General features: G+C 37.2%; 1 protein-coding gene across 4 annotated transcripts in view; it reads left to right on the forward strand.

Annotated features, from left to right (window-relative positions):
- Positions 1-15,403, forward strand: part of LOC140171713 (phenazine biosynthesis-like domain-containing protein) — a 39,433-nt gene extending 24,030 nt beyond the window's left edge. For 3 of the 4 annotated variants that reach the window (XM_072195015.1, XM_072195016.1, XM_072195014.1), the window contains exon 8: positions 14,558-15,403. In XM_072195015.1, the coding sequence (XP_072051116.1) occupies positions 14,558-14,670 (113 nt within the window). In that variant the 3' untranslated portion in view covers positions 14,671-15,403. Of the gene's footprint in view, positions 1-4,590; positions 4,655-14,557 lie in introns of all 4 variants that reach the window. The other variant, XM_072195013.1, reaches the window with a different exon arrangement.
- The last annotated feature ends 474 nt before the right edge of the window (positions 15,404-15,877 follow it).

Raw genomic sequence — 15,877 nt, forward strand, 5'->3', positions numbered from 1 at the left:
TGCAGCAAAAGGAACCTACCTGTTGCTGCAAAAGGAACCTGTTGCAGCAAAAGGAACCTGTTGCAGCAAAAGGAACCTACCTGTTGCTGCAAAAGGAACCTGTTGCTGCAAAAGGAACCTGTTGCTGCAAAAGGAACCTACCTGTTGCTGCAAAAGGAACCTGTTGCTGCAAAAGGAACCTACCTGTTGCTGCAAAAGGAACCTGTTGCTGCAAAAGGAACCTGTTGCTGCAAAAGGAACCTGTTGCTGCAAAAGGAACCTGTTGCTGCAAAAGGAACCTGTTGCTGCAAAAGGAACCTACCTGTTGCTGCAAAAGGAACCTGTTGCAGCAAAAGGAACCTGTTGCTGCAAAAGGAACCTGTTGGAAATTTTGGGTACAGAAAATCTACTAACTCAAAACACATGGCCATGTGAGAGAGAATGACTTTGTCCATCGTCTTTGTCTCTTGTGTTTTTTGTCCTGTTGCTTGAAAAAGATTTATGTTAGGATAAATATTAAGGTTACGTAGGGTGAAAATTCCACTCAACTTGTCTTTTGTTTTTTAATTTTTATTTATGAAGTATATGTATATATTAAACATCTCAGAGATGTAGATTGAAAAAATTGTATCAACAAAGTATTTTTTTAATTATAATTATTTTTGTGTATCAATATTTGCTCTAGATATCCCACAGCACTAATTCTTTTTTAAAGACAGTTCTTGTTTTAAGAGGACACTACACTAAATCCTTCCGCATTTGGTGGAAGAAAGAGAAGGTGTGAGGGGCTATCATTTTCTTTGGAAGGGGGAATCCCAAATATACATGGGGGCCCGTGGGTTAGATTTTAAAAGGTACGCCAACATGTCCTGTCATCCTCCCCTGGCCCTGCTCTCGGCCAGCCTAACTTTGCCAATGTGGAAACTTTAAATGGCCTAGATATTATGATGCAGATTTGAATGTTTCTGTAGTGTTTCCTAAGCCTTATAAAGATGCACTGTAAATGTTTGCCAACAACTGCTCCCCCTCCCCCATTCTACCCTCCCCCAGGACTCATAATTATTATGCACCTAGTTACTTTATTGTATTTTCACATGTATTTCAATGGGACATTTATTTAGTGATGTCCCCCCTTATAGAGATTATTATTCCAGGGCATGAACTGGCAACCCTATCATTTTCATTTGATTTCTAAAATCACTGAAGCATAAGCACAGTGGAGCATGAGTATTCAACCAGCACTATACTAGACAAAATCAATAAAATAAGTACTATCACCTTGGCCCTGGCAACACTAACTAGCATTGTAAACAACTTAGCACATGGTTTGAACATGATATAGATAGTGTGGAAGTTTTGGCAGAAATTTGTCAATTTCTGCAAGTTTTGTGAAAATCAATTGATATTTCCCATGCAGTAAGGATTATCAGTAGAAAATGTGAGTACTTGAAACTAAATGTGTGCATATCTCAGAACTCCATTTTGGACCATTTGGCCTGATATGCTGAGATAAAATAAATTATTTTTAATGTTTCCCGTAGCTGATTCATAAAATTTTGATATGCATGTGTTAGCTGATACTTCAAAGAAATAATGTAGGGAATAATTGTGTCAATATATTGGCACACTAAATTAAAGGAGTATTTCGTGATCCTAGCATCCTCTTTTTATGACATTTTTCAGTACATATCCACGAAAAAAGCATATTTCCAAAATTTCAGTTGATTCCGATTTTGTGTTTGCGAGTTATGCATGATTATGTGTATTACACTGCTCCATAGACAATACGTTGTAATTTCGTTCTGGTGCACCAGAACGAAATTCAAATTTCGCGATATCTTTGCTAAACGAATTAATCTGCAAGAAATATTTTGTACATAAACATTATGTAGCCAGAGTATTCCAGTGATATAAAAATCTCAACTTTTTTGAGAAAAGTGGGGATGAGGCTGTGGATCACGAAGTGCCCTTTAATATTGTTGTTGCAAAAAGACGACATTTACCCCATCATTTTCATTGACATTCTGTGAACATGTAAGCTTACTGTTTCAAATCAGGAGGACCTATCGAAAGAATAAATAGGTACATTATTTCATTGGTTTGTTTGTAACACATATGCGAAATCGCAATGAAATCGGACCCTCTCCCCATATTTTCCTGGCCTCTTTCCCAAAAAACCTCATGCTCATGAAATTGAACACAAATTGAAACACTTACAAAGTACATTTGTGTATGAGCTATGACGTTAAAAAGTATTACAATGATAATCATTAGAGTGTCAACTTTAAGATGAAGTATGATTTTTAGGCCTGCCATGTTTATTTTTTGAAAAACAAAATATTTTAGGTGGCTACGTGCAGCCAATTTGCCTACACAAAATTTCAAAATCCTGTATAACCTTAATTAATAATCGTTGGGAACTGGTGGTCATTGTATACGTGTATGTCTTTTCTCCTCCACCAGTTTCATGCACAGAGAAGTTTTTGAACCAACAAAAATGGTAAAAAGTCATACTTTTGGCTTTATTTTGGTCAATGATTCAAAAAATAAAGCCAGTATCTAAAAATTTCTAAAAAAGTTCGTCGATTTCAAAAAACATGTAAACGCCAAATTCCGGGTTTTTCCTTTTTCTATAGTATGTTTACAAAAACTTCAGGCAAAAATGTGTTTTTTGTGATTTTCTCTACCATTGTTGTTTTTAAACCATGCATGTGTTTATTTTTAGATTCCTTGACAAATTTCCTTTCCAAAATGTATTGTAGGCCTATTATCTTACATGAATATTTAGGGGGGGGGAATTGAGAAGTTACAACACTTTTAATTAAAGGCCTATTTAGTGATCCCAGTGAAGGTGTAAATAAATTAAAATTATTTATAAGTTGCCTTGGAGTGAAGGATAAGTCATTAAAATTGTCACAAGGTATGTTTGCTACGAAACATTAGGCAAAAAAACAACAAAAAAACGAGGAAAACAGCATTATTGACAAAGTTGAAGCTCCCGTTCAAATACATGTAGTTGATGATTTGTATATAAATTAAAAATTTATGTAAATTTTTATGATCCTCCGGATCAGCATCAATAATTACAAGTAATTATCAAAATCTCCGGGGTAGGCCCCTATCTCATATAAGCGTATAATGATGATACGCACGATTGCTTTGCCGCACCGGTGTACGGCGATGCGCGTGACAAGCTACGCGTGCTACTAACAAATTACAATCACTAATTAATTTTAATCTTAAAAGTGTCCATACCCCTATTAGTTTTTATTATTTACCCTTCCGCACGAGTAACAATTGCGGTCACCGAGTCATTTTTTTCTTTTCAAATTCATGAAACTTTGAAAACGTTCTTCCATTTTCAAATCATGTTTAAACATCATGATCAAGCTGGTTAAAAAAAAAAAAGAGGAAGGTTTTTTCAAACTCTAATGGTGACCCGCAAGTCAAATTGCTAGAATTGTACATTAAATACACCTAAACAGACACAATGCAATTTGCAGGCAGCAGCTTAATTAGCGCCAATATTGCAAACATTGAAACAAACAACTGTACAAACATCCAATCCAACCCAACCACATCCCCAGTAGGCAATGAGGATAAAGTGCCTTGCCCAAGGACACAACCCCGGGGACACAACACGTTGGCACGAGCGGGGCTCGAACTCACAAAAAAGCGGTGGAGTGATTGATGTATCGACAAAACGCTGATTCTCACTGGTCACCACTATTGTCGCTGTCCTAATTGTTTACTGAAAGTTTGTCCAGCTTATAATTGGCTAAAATTATTTTTATTATTTTTTTTGGCTTGTCAATAAAGTCCTACCTTATGCTCGTGTAAATTCACATAGGCGCACGCCAATTACGCAACGCGTAACTGGCATAAATGGTGTACCCAACTGCGTACATGCCATTCTTTATTCATACACAACATTACAAGTCTTCATTTCTTTTGCCAATTATAAGCTGAACAAACTTTAAAAAAAACATCATGAGAGCGTCAAAGTGGCAAGTGGTATGACACTATGCAATCAGCATTATAGAAGAATGGGGTATTCCAGTTGAAATCCATACAGCCCCTATGGAAGGTGTGACCTTAATCTCCCACACAGGGAGTGTAGATTTCAAATGGAATCACCCATTTAGGTAATCCCATTTGAAATTTACACTCCCTGCGTGGAGGATTAAAGTCATGTCTTCCACAAGGGGTGTATGAATTTCAACTGGAATACCCAATAAAATCATCTTTGTGTCAGAGGGTATATGGCCCATGATTACAATGTTGCACTGGTTCAAACCCCCAGTGACATCTGTGTGTTGTGCTCTTGGGCAAGGCTTTTCACTTCTATTGCCTCTCTCTACTCAGGAGTATATGGGTAACAGCATATGGTGTAATGTAAAACAGGCTTGTTGTGTTGGAGGAGTTGCAAAATCAAACACCCCAAGCAAGTTATGCAGACAGGGTTTATTGATTTAAAAAACAAGCTTAGATGTGATAAAACTGACTGATATTAATGGAAAATAAGTTTCTAAAATGGGATCTAATTAACAGCCTATTCCAGTTTGGCAGAGCATTAACAAGGAGGTATTTCAATTTGGTTTCTTTTTTCAGGTGCTGCTCATACTGTATTGTCTCCATATTGGTCTGAAAAACTGGGAAAAAAAACAAATGTATGGTAAGTGTTGTAATTAGTTACATTTTGGTTTCATTTTTTAATAGCTAATGTTCCCATGGGATTACTTGGTATAAATGTGTATGTGCTGCAAACATGGTCACATTATTAGTCATTTGGTATATCAATGGTCGCTTTTATAGGCCATTTTGGTATGTGGATGGGTAATTAAAAAAAAAAAATTCCCAAATTTTTTCAGAACTTGTTCATAAATGATACCCCACCATAATGACAGTCACCCCACAGAACTAAACCACTATCATTTAATACTGGAATTAGTTACTCCTTGCTTGTTACCCAATAGGCTACAGCAAATATTGTACTGTCCGAAAAGGATTGTCAAGACGCAAGTCTAACTAGAGGCAAATGATGGTCATAGACCATAAACCTAGCTGGGGTTTGTTGAGGTGTTTGAGGTTGTGGTATTTGGTTGGTATGGGTGCAGCATTTGTTTTTGGTGCGTATGTTGTAAGTATGTAGACTACTCTTTGTTTTGTTATGAGCGGTACAAAATGCAAATCTTCTTTGAATTATACGTCACTAGGTTAATTTGGACCGTTGTTTCTCCATATGTCTACAGATTTAGAATCGTTTGTGAAGATTTCATGATTATGGGCGCATGACACCAAATCACTGCGCGAAAGGTGCAATGGTGATGAGTTCCGGTTAAAAGTATGAGGCTACTGGAAACAATGTGGTGTCCTTAGGGACCATGTTCTTCGTGAGGTTGGCATGTTCTGATTTAAATGAAAGATGCTAACCTATTAATGACTAAAATAGATATGAAATTATACAAATCGATTTCACAAGAAAAGTAGGCCTGTCCGAATTACTGCTAACGGAACAAGTTTTAATACTAGTTTTGGCGTTGAAATAGCGGCGTCGCTTTTCAACATTTTTTATTAAAAACTGAATCTGTAAAGTTCCCCAAAATTGAAGCTAAAATGAAATTTCAGTCCTTAATTAATACAGGGATGACTTTAAAAAGTGATAAAAATTGTCACGCCTGGTAGAGAACGCCGCTTAAAAAATTTGATTTCTACGTGCTTTTCAATGGAGAAGTTATTTGGTGGTTTATGTCCTTGAAAGCATGTTATAAAAATGGTGGAATGAGCTATAAAATTTGGAATTTAAAGTTATTAAAGAAAGATTTCCCTGAAACTGATTTATTTTGAAATGAGAATATTCTATTATATAATCATGAAGCTTTCAAACAAGATTTTAGAGTATAAATTTCTGGAAAATTCGCTGGAAACAGGGTTTGGTACCAAAGCTGGCAATGGCGGCCATGTTTGTTCAGATATACCATTTTGAGCTTAAAATCGAATAACCATTCAACTTTTAAAATTTGTGTTTAAGAAAATGGTATAATAATTGAAAAATGTATAACATGAAATGTGTTTATAAGATACTCTTGGAAACATTTATCCCATCAAAGGTATCCAAATACCTCCAACTGCCTTATCAATAGCGTTTTAAGGGGACGTGTCTTTTTTCCTCTCAATTTTAACGACATTTGGTCGGTATATGGCGATATTATTTGCAATGCGGCTGTTTTCAATTCTCTGGAGGGAAATTCATTAACCCGCAAGTTTGTGATGAGTTTCTTTGATTAAAGATATTGTAAGTGACAGTTTTTCTAAGAATGGTTTATTGTTTCCAAAAATAGAGAAAAGTTAAAAAAATTCAAACCTCTTGTGCGGTTGAAGGGCGCATGACACCAAATCACTGCGCGAAAGGTGCAATGGTGATGAGTTCCGGTTAAAAGTATAAGGCTACTGGAAACCGATGTGGTGTCCTTAGGGACCATGTTCTTCGTGAGGTTGGCATGTTCTGATTTAAATGAAAGATGCTAACCTATTAATGACTAAAATAGATATGAAATTATAGAAATCGATTTCACAAGAAAAGTAGGCCCTGTCCGAATTACTGCTAACGGAACAAGTTTTAGTGCTAGTTTTGGCGTTGAAATAGCGGCGTCGCTTTTCAACATTTTTTAATAAAAAACTGAATCTGTAAAGTTCCCCAACGTCATCCCTGTATACCTTCAATTTCGGGGAACTCAGTTACAGATTCAGTTTTTGGCTCTGAGCGGAGCTTATCAGTGCCTTTGTCATGCAACTAACTAGCATTCATTTTCAGGCCACAATACGCTGTTGGTTTTTATGCTAAGGATCATTTAATGACTGATATGAAGACTTAAGTTTCGTTTCTAAGTTTGGCTAAGTTATTTTCGAATCGATTGCACTCCAGATTTTATTGAAATTCAGGCGATAAAAGTATTATTTTTGGGTAAAAAAGACCAAAATAGTCACGATAATCGAGTTATATCTTGGTTCCCTGTGTGTGCTAGAGATTATTCTGGTCTGTATAATTTAAGATGCGTAATACAGACGGAAACCAATGGAGGTACATTTCTTAAGATTTAGTTCAGATCAGAAATTATTTGACTACTTCTTAACTTTTCTTCACTATTTCTTTATAATTTAAATAAAGAGATAGGTAAGGAATGTCAAAAAATAGTCAAGAACATGTCTGAATCTTGAATAAATCCCCGAATAAATCTGAACAAATGACTTTTCTGGGGGGACTATTTGGCTTGCGCAAGTGCAGTACGAAAGCACTGTGCCGATTTTTTTGTTAAAGGTCACGTTTTTACCGATAAGCTGCGATGCTCAACAAACTTCGTACTTTTCTATGAGGCTATTTTGAACCAATAAATCGATTAGTTTTTCTTGATTGATGACATCACCATTTCTGAACCAATCAGCAAACAGTTTTGTGTGATTGATCGATTCTTGCAGTAGTCTCCACAGCAGCCAGTTTGGTTCCGCCCCTTCCACACAAACATTTTTGTGGAGGGAGCGTAACCAAACTGGCTGCATAGGAGACTAAGCTCACTGACCCACTGACCTTGCAAACTCAACCACAGAGAGCTACGGTGCATAATCGAGGTGAAAATACGCTAGTTTGTTTACCATTCTGAGCTCATGAGCTTCTGGTAAATGTCATTCCGAAGCATTTACGAGCATACCATAATATTTTTTTTTTTAATATAAAGATGTTTATTTAAGTTATTTGTAAAATTCAGCGATGGACTTAATATAGAAGTGGTTTGATTTTAGTTGTAAACGCGGGACTCGACCGGCATGACAAGTTGAACATGTGAAGTTCCAAATTCGGAAGCCATGTACTACTATTCCATGTACGTAGGTCTCACACGAACTGCTCCGAGGTTATACTGACTACTAGATTGTCTACTTTTGTACTTTCGTAAGTGATGAAATTGAAGAAAAAATCATGAAGTGAAATCTATCAGAAATAAACACTGATGTGATGTAGGCTAGTCCTGCTTAATCGGAGTACAGCATCCAGACCAGGCAGATCCAGATCCGAACAGAACTTACGATTGTTCGGTTGGACCGGGTTCAACACACATGACACAACAGACATGTCAGGACAGAACAGTTTTGGTGTTTACAAAAAAATGCAAATGATCTCAAGTCACAAAAATTTGTTATAAAATTTCATCTCGCCTCAGTATTTCTGTCTGTCCGGGGGTGTGGATGTCCGTGTGTCCGTCTGGAGCTGTATCTGGGAAACTGTAAGACCTACGCAGTACGTGGACGCTACTTGGTGGGAGGAAGGGTATCTAAGTTTGCTCCGTAATTGTATGTTTTACGGTGAAAAATAATGCAAATTAACATAGCTAATTTGCATAATTTATGCAAAAATCAGCGCAAATTGATAAAATTTCATTTCTGAACTTTGTTCAGGATGGGACTTAGTAATCACTATTTCCGTCTGTGTGTGGGGGTGGGATGTCCGAATGTTTGTCCGGAGCTGTATCTGGGGAACCGTAAGACCTACGGGGACGCTACTTGGTGGGAGGAAGGGTATCCAAGTTTGCTCCGTAATTGTATGTTTTCGGTGAAAATATGCAAATTAACATAGCTAATTTGCATAATTTATGCGAATATCAGCGCAAATTGATAGCGGTGCATGGTAACGAAACCTTGTGACAGGAATGATACACACCTGCTGATCACCTGATTAGTTTTTGGCGAAAAGTATGCGCATTTAGTTGTTAAGTTGCATAATTTATGCGGAACGCTTCTACAAAATGGTTGGAAATCTGAAGAAATCCGCCTTGTGAAGCTGTTTCTGGGGATCCGTAAGAATGCTAAGCCCTATGATGATGAAACGTGGTGGGGGTAGCATGACCAGAGGATCTCGACCTGATTCGATTTTCAGCGCAAAATATGGTAATTACCTACCTAATTTGCATAATTTATGCATAATATGCAAAAACCTTTTTTCTCGGAGACTAGGGGTCGCACATTCTTCAAACTTGGTGGGCGGGTGCATCTTGACCCCAGACAGAACAAGTTTGTATTGGTTAGTGGGTGAAGGTCACTCGAGGTCATCCAGGGGTCATCTAAGGTCAGATTACTAAAAACTGTCGTATGGGCATGAAACTTGGTGGGTACAGTTAACATTTAGAGTCAAATTTTCTGACGGTCATTTTGGGGTCATCCGAGGTCACTTAGGGGTCATCCGAGGTCAAATTACTAAAACCTGTCGTATGAGCATGAAAACTGATGGATACAATTAACATTATGAGTCAAAGTTTCGGAAGGTAATTTCAGGGTCATCCAAGGTCACCAAGGGGTCATCTGAGGTCAAATTACTAAAACTGTCGTATGGGCATGAAACTTGGTGGGTACAGTCAACATTTAGAGTCAAATTATCGGACGGTCATTTCAGGGTCATCCAAGGTCACCAAGGGGTCACCTGAGGTCAAATTACTAAAAACTTGTATGGGCATGAAACTTGGTGGGTACACTTAACATTTAGAGTCAAATTTTCAGACGGTTATTTTGGGGTCATCTGAGGTCACCAAGGGGTCATCTGAGGTCAAATTACTAAAAACTGTTGTATGGGCATGAAACTTTGTGGGTACAGTCAACATTTAGAGTCAAATTTTGGAAAGTCATTTCAGGGTCATCCGAGGTCACCCAGGGGTCATCTGAGGTTAAGTTACTAAAAACTCGCATGGGCATGAAACTTGGTGGGTACAGTCAACATTTCAAGCCAAATTTTTGGAATGTCATTTTGGGGTCATCCAAGGTCACTCAGGGGTCATCTGTGGTCAAATTACTGAAACCTCATGTGGATATGAAACTTATTGATGGATGTATTATGCTCTGCAAATAAGATATAGCTACCAACCAGCAAGATGTATGATTGCGTGTGATCTGGCACATACAATGTATATGATTTCACCTGTTGCACATTCGACTGCAATTACTTTCACATTCAAAAAAGCACAGAGCCACAGCGCCATTGGTGCTCTTGTTTAAGTTAAACAATGTTAAAAAGCGACGTCGCTATTTCAACGCCAAAACTAGCATTAAAACGTGTTCCGTTAGCAGTAATTCGGACAGGGCCTACTTTTCTTGTGAAATCGATTTGTACTAAGTATAATTTCATATCTATTTCAGTCATTAATAGGTTAGCATCTTTCATTAAATGCCAACCTCACGAAAAACATGGTCCCTAAGGACACCACATTGTCTCCAGTAGCCATATACTTTTAACCGGAACTCATCACCATTACACCTTTCACGCAGTGATTTGGTGTCATGCGCCCATAACCATGAAATCTTCATAAACAATTCTAAATTTATTATGTGGTGTCAAAACAAAATTATCTTACTCTAAAACCGTCGAGGTACAAAACAATAATTATAGACATATAGTTACATGCATTTCAAGAAAAATATCTTATTAACACGGTAGGCCCTATGTTGCTTAGAAAAAATGTAGAAACTGATAATGATGATGATGTCGATAATGATGATGATGATGATGATGATGATAATGATGATTGATGATGATGTCTCCAAAAGTGGCCCGGTTTTTTCCTTTCCCTACATCGTGTGTATCTATTAATAACACACTTCAATAATCAATAATCAGTCCCGTGACGGCCTCTACTAACTTCGGTTTATGGGCGCTAATATTTCATGTTCACTGTCACTTATTTATCGCCATACTATATAAAAAACTCATCATGATGATTGCCAGAGAATTGTACCTTTTTTTTTTCCATCCTTCAGTGCAGAAGTGAGCGGTTCGATACCAATATTTTCGGTCAAATCTCTATTCAATTAACACGGGGAGTTGGCTAGCTATGCCTTGCCCTCATTCATATTTTACAAAAGTGCGACTATTTCTAAACATGTAATCTACCTGCAATGTTAGGTTTGTTAGAGAAATATATTTGCTAGAAGTTTACAAAATAAGTTAAATATTGGCTGGTTATTTTTCACACAGTGATGTTAACTAGGCAAGTGCCCATTCTTCCAACGTACATCATTTGTAGGGGTCACGCGTCAATGGTGAGAGCACTGTGTATTGTTTATATAGGAAGACGGACAGTAACTGCAGTATGTATACATTACTTCAAGGGCACTACCACTTCAAATCCCTTTTTAAATTTTTTTTTTGCTCTTCTTTTTCAAACCAAAATGGGTCAACCTTTTCGGGCGGTTAAAGAAGGGCCGGCAAAATTTTCTTCAGCCCCCGGGGTAGGGGCGACCACGGGATATAAGGTGTATACATGTACGCCAAAATTATAAAGGCAAAAAAAATAAAACATTTGTCTCATATCTCTCGACCGATACGATAGCCCAAATTCCCAATAGCAAACCCCTCCGATTATTATCCTACCATATTAAATTTCGTACATTTTCTTGTACAGCATAAAGGCGCACATGCGCAGCGCGGCAACCCGTGTTCAAGAGACTATCCTAAATAAACAAACAATCAATAAATAAACAAACAAGAGTAAAGAAACAATAACACTAACTTACTTATTTTTCTATATCCCTAGGGTGTTGCACAGAAGGTCCATCATCAAAAACTGGTTCTGGGTAATATCCATCAAAGACATATGGCAAATAATGTTCTTCATATGCTCTGTCCAATCTATCCAACTCTTCCTCAGTTAGAAAGCCCCTTTCATTAGTTTGAGTTTCAACATCTGCCTGAACGTCTTCTTCAGTTGCTAGACTTTCAAATTCTTCAAATTGTCTCTGCAACTCATTATCTGTTGGCAAGTCATAATATGCTTCATATTGCCTTTCAAATTCTGCATCAGTGATTGTACTTTCTAAGTGTTCAAGTTCTGCCAAAAATTCTTCTTCAGAGGGTTTAACTTCCAAAGGAATTATATTTTCCATCTAGTCTGTTTTGAACAACAACTGTGAAGAAGACAAAGCATTTCAAACCGGGGTGTCTATTCTTCCAGAAAATTGATATTATTTCCTCGTACCCTTCGGCTCATTCCAGATCCCTTAATAAGGAACTTCACTTATTTTTAAGTAATTCTAAACCCTGCTCATCGGAGAGAGTTCGTCCGATATCATTTGGATATTGTGCCACATATGCCAATATTACAAAAGACAGTGATCACGAGAGACAGGTGACTGCTATACAATACATACCATGTATTGTACAATGTATACTCTAAGTGTATTACTTACCTTCAAACGCAATCCACTTTAAAATCTTAAAACTGATATATAAAACAAGAAATCCACAACAAAATGACAAACTCCAACAAATTCTAAGTCAAAGTCTATACAAGTATCCAAATTCATATGTCCTCACACAGATGTCTACTAAGTCCTTGGTAGTGACGCCGTGGCGATAACCTTCTGAAAAGAAAATCTTCACAACCTGGTGTTCACCATGCAGGTGCTATCCAATTTCACCTCGATTCATACTAGGGCTACTTCATTTATAAAAAGGAGGTCAAGTTCTCCTCCTATACATTAGGCCAAATAAAAAATAAAAATGTTACACGTCCCCTCCCAGCTCCTCCCGCTTCCTTTCTTGAGATTTCTTCAATTTCATTTTATTTTTATTTTCATTCAGTTATAACTTTCCAAACAATATGTATATATTAAAAAAGTACAGATGTTTTCTATAGCCTTCCTATTATATACAACAAACACTTTCGGAAGCTTTTCTGATACTTAGAATAGAGTGGCCATACCTCTCAGAACAACAAACAAAAAAGAGGCCTCCTCCTTTTTCCAGCCATTATCGTCTACGCTAAAACAGCTCTAATTATGTATATTCACACCAATTTTAAGGTAAAAATAAAAAATAAAAAGTCACCTATTCCTCTTTTTTTTTTCAAAAACCAGGACACCAGGGCCAGGACATAAACATGTTTTTTATTTTATTTCACCTTATAAAAAATGAAACTACACCTTAAAGTTCCCTACAATGAAAATAGCAACACCACTACTTTGCACACGTCAATACCACTGCACATGTCACTAACTATTATTAAAGTGATATTTTAAATTGCTCTTACAACCCGCATATTCAGGTCATGTTTTCAAAAAATCAAGCACAATTACTCCAACTAACAAACACTATAAACCAGCCGGCAGCCCCTACCTAATTATATGTGACATATAGATATCAAATGTAACGTGATACCACAGTGCTCCGGCACCGAATTACCTAAATGTATCACCAGGGAAGTACTCCTGCACTTTTCAAACAGACATATATAGTATATACTACATCAAATGTAACTGATACCACTGTGCTCCTGCACCGACTTACCAAGTAGCTCTCCTGCACCGAATTACCAAGTAGCTATTCCAATCACTACAGTTTTAAAGGCTTTCATACTATTTCCACAAACCTCATATTAAACAAACAAACAAAATAGGCCAAACAAATTAATTCATATCCCACCTTCATGGAAGCCCCCCCCTGTTTAACCCTAGTCCATTTCATAGCCATTTTGTGTTATAACCATGTTTAATAAAATTGTAAAATACACGAACACTAGTCTATATTGTTAATGTTTTTAAACCACACAAATCAGGAACTGAGAACCAAATATTAAACTAAATGTCACATGTTTTCAATCAAACAAAATAAGCTACATAGCCTACTCTAAGATATACATGTACGTATAAAACAATAGTTTCATATAATTATACTAGTACTAACATTGCAATTACTCATCAGCCCCAAAACACCTTCATTACAAAGAAAGAGACAAGAAAACACTACAAGAACATTTTTAACCTGCCACATTAATCAACTGTTTCCAAACATACAAAGCAAGCAATACTTCCAATCACGGGCTTCAAATAGTAAACACAATGTTAAATCCAGAAATTTCCACTACAATTACTGTGAAGTAGAGCCTTTAACACACCTGGTTCATATCAAACATCACATTCCTATTACAAAGCCCCTATATAAATATGCCTTTACTGCTTCTCATATTCTGTCACAGTTTCAATACATAAACAAACTCTGTGTATCCATACCTTCAGCCTCACTCACAGGAAACAGACACATCATTTATCGGTATGACATTTTCGTATTGGTGCTGCCCTATCTATCTACCTATTGTGCAGAGCTACTATATATGGGTTCCTCGTACTAACTAAGGGGCAAAACAGACACATCATTTATCGGTATGACATTTTCGTATTGGTGCTGCCCTATCTATCTACCTATTGTGCAGAGCTACTACGGTATGGGTTCCTCGTACTAACTTTGTTGCCAGCGGAAGAAAACGAGAAGATTACAGTGGTTTGTTGCCAGCGGAAGAACCCGACCGATTACAATACCTAGCTGGGGGGTGTAAACCCCCCAGCTAGGTAACAAAATGGCATAAAAGTTGTAGAAATTGGTCTAAGTTGTGCCAGATTAGCTTAGACTGGGGATGGGGTAAGTGCAAGTTGTAATCCTCTCCTATGGAACATTGTAGAGTTCCTAGAAGATCATTTAAAACAAACAAATCAGTACGACTAGAAATAATTTACCTGAATCATTATTCTTTGATTTGTCTTTTTACAGCACGCCAGTGTTCTGCACGTGGAGGTGACGTCAACATCAACGTTCGCAATGATGGGAGAGTGGACTTATCAGGCAAAGCAACAACAGTAATGCAGGGCAAGATATTTGTATAGACATTTGATAATGGTGTAGTACACTCTCGTGGAAAAATTGAGTTAGCTTTAAATTCCCCTGGACAAGGAACTTACTGCTAATTGTTTCGTTGTAACCCATACAAAACTCTGGGAGCTGATCCTGGTTGCAAAGGTCATTTGTAGAATGTCTAGGGTGTGCGCTCTTGAAGCTGCATACAAATTAGTTTGTATTATGACTTATTTGGTTGGGAAAAGAAACTTCTCAAGGCTATAGGCTATGATAGGTCAGGTAGAGGTTGTGGGTTCGAGTCCCTGTGGTGTCAACGTGCTGTGCACTTAAGCAATGTCCATCACCCCTAATGCTTCTCCACCCAGGTGTATAATCAATACCGGGAGAAAACAGGTGCTGTGGAGGAGGTGTATCGATCCCCTCTCAGCAAAATTATGTGGAGGAATCTGGCCCAATCGCTTCAAAAGTGAGATGGCCACTCCAGCCTGTGATCAGAGGATTTCCCCCTTTACCCCTTTTATGTCAGGTCATAGGTCATCTGGTCGAGGTCAATTTCAGGCATTAATTTTGAACAAAAAATGTTATCATAGATTCATACTTGAAAAAAGGCCACTTTAAAAGATGCATTTTAGTCCATATTAGTCAACTCGCCAGCAATGCACATAATGAACCGTTGTGACTGAACGCATTGAAATGTGATGCTATAAGTTAGTTCATGTGTGTAAAACAAATAAGGCTACACATACCTTTTTACATTTCGGAAAATATTTTTGATTTATTTCAAAAGTGTTGGGGGACTTCTAAGTTGTGGATCCTGTATTATGTGTTTTATTATTGAATAAAATCAACAACCATATTTACAAAGAATGTGTTTTGATTCTTCAATACCGTCACATTTTCCAACTACTTAAGAAGTTTGCATTTTAATATACAATGCTTACTGGAGGTATCAAAATATGCCCTGGACAACATTTTACTCTGATATCAAACTAACCATTGTTGCCATATACAGGCATGAGAATTTTCAGTTTAAAACTGAATTCATTTTTTTTTATAGTCAAAATTTCCGCAACTTTATTTAATTTCAGCCTGTTTTTGGTACTTTTTGCCCAATTTCACGCGCATTTTCAGTTTTTTCAGGTTTTTTTAGGAAAGTGCAGTCTCATGCCTGCATATACAATATGCAGTAGCGGAGGGCGAATTATTTTACCGTAGTTAACATTTGAATAAGGAGCC

Source organism: Amphiura filiformis, chromosome 15 (assembly GCF_039555335.1).
Source record: "Amphiura filiformis chromosome 15, Afil_fr2py, whole genome shotgun sequence".
NCBI lineage: Eukaryota > Metazoa > Echinodermata > Ophiuroidea > Amphilepidida > Amphiuridae > Amphiura > Amphiura filiformis.